Raw genomic sequence first — 7,076 nt, 5'->3', positions numbered from 1 at the left:
AGGGTGGAGCTTAGACTGGCAAATGGTCAATGTGTCACCAAAGGCTGTGCAGAAGGTAAGTGTCTGTCCAAGTATGCATAAGTATTTTCTAAAACTCCAGGTTGCAGCAGTTTCTGGTTAAACGCTGGTTTTCTTCCTCAGGGGATGAGGCATACACGTCCTACTACGGTGATGCTGATTATCCCGTCACAAAAGTCCTGCGGGAGCCTGTGTATGTTGAGGTGCGCATTTTGGAGAGGACCGACCCCAACATTGTCCTAATGCTGGGACGTTGCTGGGCGACATCAACCCCCAGTCCACTCAGTCTACCCCAGTGGGACCTTCTGGTCGATGGGTGAGTAAGGCCAGTCTTTATCCATCTAGTGTGCTGTAAGGCACTTCTGACTGCCTCTTTACCTTTCAGATGCCCTTACCAGGATGACCGTTACCTGACCTCATTGGTTCCGGTGGCTGGATCTTCTGGTCTTCAGTTCCCAACCCACTACAAGCGCTTTGTTGTGAAGATGTTCACATTTGTGGATCCAGCATCACTGGCTCCTCTACAGGAAACCGTATGCTCTGCAGCCTTGCCTGAATCCTTAATATTAGGTGTTTTTCTTTCTGTGGCTTATCCCTTTCCCCCCTCTGTTAGATCTTCATCCACTGTAGTACAGCAGTGTGCCATCCCTCTTCTGGCTCCTGTGAGCAAAGCTGCACTAGGAAAAGTGAGTGCTTGTTGTAAACTGACTTCAGGAACCATGAGAATTTGGTTTTTAAATGCCTCACGATTCTACCATTTCTTTTCCAGGAAGAGATGCTAACGTCAAGACCATCTCTAGTGGGCAAACTGTGGTGTCTAGTGGAGAAGTTAACCTGGTCATGTGACTTTAGTAGTTTTAATAAACTTCTCAACTCAACTGTCTCTTTGGTATTGATCTTTCATGACTGTTCTCAGTTTGATTTATTGGGCTACACTACTAAACCAGAGTTCCCTTTTTTGCTTCAAGGTTATGCTTGACTTGAACTAAACAAGCCAAGTTCCAGTTGCTAACCTGGGTCCCTGTTCTTAATGGAATCTGTTTTGGTCTCTACTTGTGGCTTTATGGCTGGACTAACATAACTGCTTGTACTGATATTCAAGCATGCCAAGTCCCTCTGTTTTTTGCTAATGCTATTTGAAAGCCCCCCGAAGTCATGCAAGTACAGCATTGCATCTGCAATGAAATCAGTATCAACCTGCATTGTCCTTTTTAATCCCAAACTGTGACCAGCCTTTTTTCTTTAGGCTAGCCCCAATGTTTATTGAAAAGTAGACTGGTGCTTTAATAAAAGCTGGTTTAGTCCCTTAACTGGTGTATCACACCTGAGTTGCTGTCTGAGGGCCTGTTTACACCTGGTACTAAAGCGTTTATCAGTCCAATCACAAGTGGACTATGCTAAATACAGGTGTAAATGCGGTCTAAAATGTTTTAAACTTTTTTGACTTTTAACCTTCACTCATGAAAGGGGTCTTTATAAACCGTTTCCAGAGTGTGACATTAACTGGTCTAAACCATGTCGCTTCTGTAGATTTGGACAATAAGCTACTTTGTTTAACTGTCTGTGCTTGTTGTTGCACCATTAAAAACAGAACGTGGAAGGCAATTTGACTAGTATCCATGCTGTCAAGGAAATGCATCCCATTTGAATTCTATTTAACTGGTTTGAAGAGCTAACTGTTGGTGTATTAGGTTTGTGAAATACACATTTCAAAATGGGGTCTACTATTATATTTGTCCATTTTAGTGTCCCATCATTAACTTAAGTCTTAGTCCTGTTAACTCTTCTTGCTCTTTGTGTCACACATTTTTCCTAGAGACATTTTGGCGGAAAATTTGAGAAAACGTAGGTCTGTGGCCAGTTGCATAAACTGCTGATGTTAAAGAATAAGAAGCTGAGGGCAAGTGGACAAAAATGAATGACTGTGTTTCAATTCACTTTTTCATGCCCTTCCCTCACTATCTTCCCTCTGTGTCGTTGATTTTGTACCAGGAGATTTTTTGTAGGTATTGGGCTGTGTACCGAATTTCATACCTGTACGTGAAACGTAGCGGGAGGGGCACTTCGTTGAAATGTTGTAGGTGGCGCTATCGAGCCATTTTGCCATGCCTAATTCTGAAACTCATATGTAGATGTCTTCAGGCCAGGACTCTTATCAAACATCTGAAGTTTGGGGCAGATCGGACATTGTATGCCCGACTTACAACAGCTTCCTGTGTCATGGCGAACCATCGAACTTTGTGAGGCCGCCACTGACACGACCTTCAGGGAAAACATCACCAAGGCCTTTAGATTAGACTGTGCAAATATGACGTTGATCTGATTAAATCTCTAGGAGAATCTCTGCAGAGAATCCAGTAGATGGCGATGACACTTTGCAAAGAAACACTACGTGCCTATAGACTAAACACGCAATATGCATGCGCATGATGTCACAGTTTTCACAAATTCATGTTTTTGTAGTTTACATGGAGACAATAATGGTCTCATTTTCAAAAACTTTGAAACCCTGTTTTTAAAAGTTTGCATTTTTAAGGCCCACAAAGCACTGTTGTTGTGTAAATGAACACAATGCATTTAAAGTTTCATTTGAAAATGGTGTCATGTAAATGTCCCCCTCGATTTGTCAGATAAGAGAGACATACAAATTGTGCAGATCCCTGTGGGTCCCAGAGATGCATATAAACTCTACAGGTCCAGAGGAGAATCAAAGGCAATCAATTCAACTAAAAGGGGATGAGCCACCTTCATTCAAAGCTGTACAAAATGGCAAAGCCAAGCACTGGTGTGTGTTGTGGCATTTGTGTCCAAGTTTGCTAGGATGGGGCTTCTGAGAGGTGTGTTAGTGGTGGTTGTGATGGTTGTGTTTGATCTGCCTGATGCATGGGGAAGTTTGATGCACAGTCAAAGTCCAAGAAGCACGGGGCAAAAATCAGATCCAGATTTCAGAAGTCCTGCCTTTTCTGCTCCAGAGCTCTGGAATCCTTTGCAAGTGGCTTCTCCATTTCAGAGTCCTTTGGGTCCTGCCTCCAGAGGCCTTGCACAGGAGCCTTTTGGCCTTCAGGAGAAGCAGCTGTTGCAGGGTCCAGTGAAGCCTTTGGATTGGAGGTATCCCGTCGTTCCCGAGGTGCAGAGCGAGTTGGCGGTGGACTTCCAGTTGAGGCAACCCGTGACTCCCAGCAGCGTAGCGGTTCAATGCGGAGAGAACCGGGTTCTTGTAGAAGTCCAGCAGGACTTGTTTAGCAATGGTCAGTTGATCCAGCCAACTGGTCTGTCTTTAGGTGGATGTCCTGTTGCTGGTCAGGACTCTGAGTCTAGGGTGCTCCTCTTTGAGTATGAATTACAGGACTGCAACAGCGTGCAGATGGTAAGAACTCCTAAATCTTAATCGGTTGTTTGTTCAAATTGAGGATATCCAAAGTCCTCTTCAAGGACCGTCAGTTCACACTGCTGTTGTATGTTGTATTTGCAATGCCAGGGCAGCTGGCATATGCATTGGTATGAACGGGCCTTAAGAAATGTTTGTTTTAAGCTCTGCAGTTGTTTTCTCCTGCTTGAAGTGTTTGTCCACTGTATTGCACAATGCACTTTCTCTCATTCATAATAATGATTACACCTTCATGAGGAACTGTCTTGTTTTAACTACAATCTCTTACAGATGAATGAGGATGAGCTTGTCTACACCTTCTCTCTTACCTACACCCCTGAGGCTCTTGCAGGTACTCCGATTACCCGGGCCGATGGTGCAATTGTTGGCGTTCAATGCCACTATCAAAGGTAAGTGGCCTCTGTGACTTTCACTGCTTGTGCAACTGGGAGACCATTTAATGGGTACTTTCATGAACCACAGGCTACACAATGTAAGCAGTGATGCCTTGAGGCCAACATGGGTCCCTTATGCCTCAACCAAGGTTGGTGAAGAAGTCTTGATGTTCTCCCTGAAGCTCATGCTGGGTAAGTGCACTTTCTTTGGACCTTCGACCTTGCAAATGTGGCTCTTCCTAGGGTGTTCCTTCTCTTTTGTAGACGATTGGTCCTACCAGAGGCCTTCATACTCCTATTTCCTGGGTGGCGTTATTAACATCGAGGCATCTGTGAAGCAGTACAATCATGTGCCTCTGCGTGTGTTTGTGGACAGCTGTGTGGCCACTCAAGTGCCTGACGTGAACTCCCTTCCGAGATATTCCTTCATTGAGAATCATGGGTAAGGTCATGGCTCTTGATGCTATAGGACTGTTTTGTTTGCTCTTTTTAAACCTTCATGAGTTGCTCTTTGTGGTGACTTTGTCGTCAGGTGCTTTGTGGATGCCAAGGCTACAGCTTCCAGCTCCCGCTTCATGCCTCGGTCCCAGGTTGACAAGATCCAGTTCCAGCTGGAGGCATTCATGTTCCAGGAGAGCACCAGTCCTTCTGTATGTACCACAAGAGTTAATTCGACTTCTCTTCCCATCTGCTTTGGTTTTCTGACTTGTCTGTCATCCCTTGTAGATCTACATAACATGTGTTCTGAAGGCAACTATTGCTTCTGCACCCAGTGACGCTCAGCGCAAATCCTGTTCCTTTGCCAATGGGTACGTTGCACTTATTCTTTTTTTTAAAAAGCTGACTTTGCTCATGTTGAAAGTGCTTTGTCTTGTTGCAGGTGGTTTGCTGCTGATGGAAATGACCAAGTTTGTGGTTGCTGTGACTCAACATGTGGTCCTGATGGTGGAATTGCTGCTTCTCCCTATGGAGGTCGGTAGCTCTTGCTTTAAGGTTGCTTTTGATGTTTTAAGTGCTCCTAACTTTGCTCTTTTTCTTCTCTCTAGGTGTTCAGTGGGAAGGCAAGGCCACACTTGGTCCTGTAATTGTTCAAGGGCAAAAGAAAGTTTCTCAATAAAACTGACATCAATCCTTGCTTGTATCTGACTTGTCACTTTGCTTTTGACCTGGAAAGAGTGCCTTATTCTGCAAATGTGGTGGAACTGACTGTACCTTCGCAAGTCCCATTTAGTCTGAAACCCTATGGCTGCATGCTATGTGACTTGCAGAGGTACAGAAGTTATTCTTTTTCTCCGTCTGGAATTTAAACGCGGGGCTAGTTGTAACAGGTTAACTTTCCACACATGCCGGGATGATGAAACCTAATGTATTTACTAGTTGCCATATCAACATTATTTAGAGAAACTGCACCAATTAATAATTCTTTGGACGCTCTCACTGAACATTTAACATAACAGACGTACATTTCTTAAGTTTATTGAAAATAAGACCAAGTTGAGAGTTCTTTTAATGCTGCTCTAACCAGCAGAAGACACTAGACGGGTTTAAATCCCAGTTGCACAGGTGGGGCATGTTGTAACTGTTACAATGTGCCCCTATTAGAACTATGCTATTCTATTGAGGAAAGAATGACAGTCAATGTTCAGAAGAAATTAGTATATTTTATTTGAAAGTTAATTTGTATTTTGTCTTGTTGTTTTATTTGATTGTATCTGATAACATCAAGCTGTCATGTTAATGTGCCCCACCTATGGGGCAGGTTGTCATATTTCACTTTCTTTCGGGGTACTGAGTTTTACACGATTCTTTTGTAGTGTGGTTTTTGGTGAAGTTTATTCAAATAAATATGGTCACCTGTGTAGCTACATTCTTCTCTCACTGCTGTTTCCTGATGGTTTATAGAACAATTTCTCCGAGTCGCCCTCTGTCGTTTCACAGAATAGTACAACGGCGAGTGCGTCAAGTATAAACGCCTCGTCCGTTTGGGGATTGACAAAGTGTGTGTGCGTGTTGGTTGAAAACCTTTGCTAGGGGAAAGAATTGTGTTTTGGTAGTTTTAGTGCATTTTGAATGTGAAATGATCTGCTGTGCCGAGCTGAAAGTTTGTTAGGAGAACTGTGTGAAGAGTTTTGAAAAAGTGACCTAAGTATTGAGAAATGGGTCCTAGCAATTGGATATAAAAAAAACACTGTAAATGGCAAGAGGCATCCTGCACAGGCAAAGCAACAAATTCATATTATTCAACATATCCTAGCTTTTTACAGAAAATATTCAGATGTAACCCCCTTTGTAATAATGAACATTTTCATAAGTAACTGATTACGGTTACATTTATTTTGTAATTAAAGTATATATGAGTAGACTGGTCCCCTCTGTCTAAGGAGTCGAAGGTCTGTCCACATAAACCTCTCTTGTCCACTTGTGGAACACTTCAAACTGGCGACAGGGATTGCCCCGAGGGGAAGTGCTTAGGGAGGTTTGTGAGTGTGTTGCTAAATTTGGAACTACAGACTACTCTTACTATTTCTGCCATATAAAGATATTGTAAAAGTAGTAATGCTAGTTAGCATTTCTGCATGTCTACAAGCAAAGCGGAATGCACCAAACATCTACCCAAAGTACTTTGGGCAAGCTCCAGTAGCAAACCTGAGCATGAACCTTTTTATTTGTCTTCAATATGACAAATCTGACTAATTGGAGTCAATATAGGCCTACATCACATGCGTATCATTTTGATGAGAATTTTCTGGTAGCATAAGCTCCCATTTGGGCAAGTCTGGAGAATCATGACTGTTCATGAAGAGGGAGGGATTATCGTTAATTAGCCAAAATCTGTAGAATACAAAAAGACCAAAGGGCATCATCTCAACAGTGTGACTAGCTGTTGAACAATGGCAGGAAGCTGGTGTGCTGTTCAATCGCTGGCACTTTGTGTGTGGTTTTGTGCTTTTTGTCATGCTGTTCCACAGTGGAGTAATCTGCCCCAGTTTCCTCTGAAGGTTCAACAGCTAGCTAGTCAACAGTTTCCTCTGAAGGTTCAACAACAAGCTAGTCAACAGTTTCCTCAGAAGGTTCAACAACATGCTAGTCAACAGTTTCCTCAGAAGGTTCAACAACAAGCTAGTCAACAGTTTCCTCTGAAGGTTCAACAACAAGCTAGTCAACAGTTTCCTCAGAAGGTTCAACAACAAGCTAGTCAACAGTTTCCTCTGAAGGTTCAACAACAAGCTAGTCAACAGTTTCCTCAGAAGGTTCAACAACATGCTAGTCAACAGTTTCCTCAGAAGGTTCAACAA

At 43.1% G+C, this 7,076-nt stretch overlaps 1 protein-coding gene across 1 annotated transcript; it reads left to right on the top strand.

Moving 5' to 3' along the window:
* Window positions 1-3,279: 3,279 nt before the first annotated feature.
* On the top strand, window positions 3,280-4,914 carry LOC307136157 (zona pellucida sperm-binding protein 3-like). The gene is made up of 4 exons (XM_079832939.1): window positions 3,280-3,795; window positions 3,869-3,972; window positions 4,045-4,589; window positions 4,661-4,914. Exons 1-3 carry the CDS (start codon window positions 3,677-3,679, stop codon window positions 4,224-4,226), a joined length of 405 nt encoding a protein of 134 aa, XP_079689065.1. The 5' UTR covers window positions 3,280-3,676; the 3' UTR covers window positions 4,227-4,589; window positions 4,661-4,914.
* Window positions 4,915-7,076: the final 2,162 nt, after the last annotated feature.

Source organism: Gobio gobio (assembly GCF_949357685.1).
Source record: "Gobio gobio genome assembly, chromosome: 13".
NCBI classification, from domain to species: Eukaryota; Metazoa; Chordata; class Actinopteri; order Cypriniformes; family Gobionidae; genus Gobio; species Gobio gobio.
This window is presented reverse-complemented; position numbering and strand designations above follow the sequence as displayed.

Bases quoted from the DNA above. Each gene is read 5' to 3' on its own strand.
- LOC307136157 (XM_079832939.1), top strand. From the start codon at position 3,677: ATGAATGAGGATGAGCTTGTCTACACCTTCTCTCTTACCTACACCCCT. The intron at 3,796-3,868 runs GTAAGTGGCCTC...CATGAACCACAG, and splicing joins GTTCAATGCCACTATCAAAG to GCTACACAATGTAAGCAGTG. The intron at 3,973-4,044 runs GTAAGTGCACTT...TCTCTTTTGTAG, and splicing joins CTCCCTGAAGCTCATGCTGG to ACGATTGGTCCTACCAGAGG.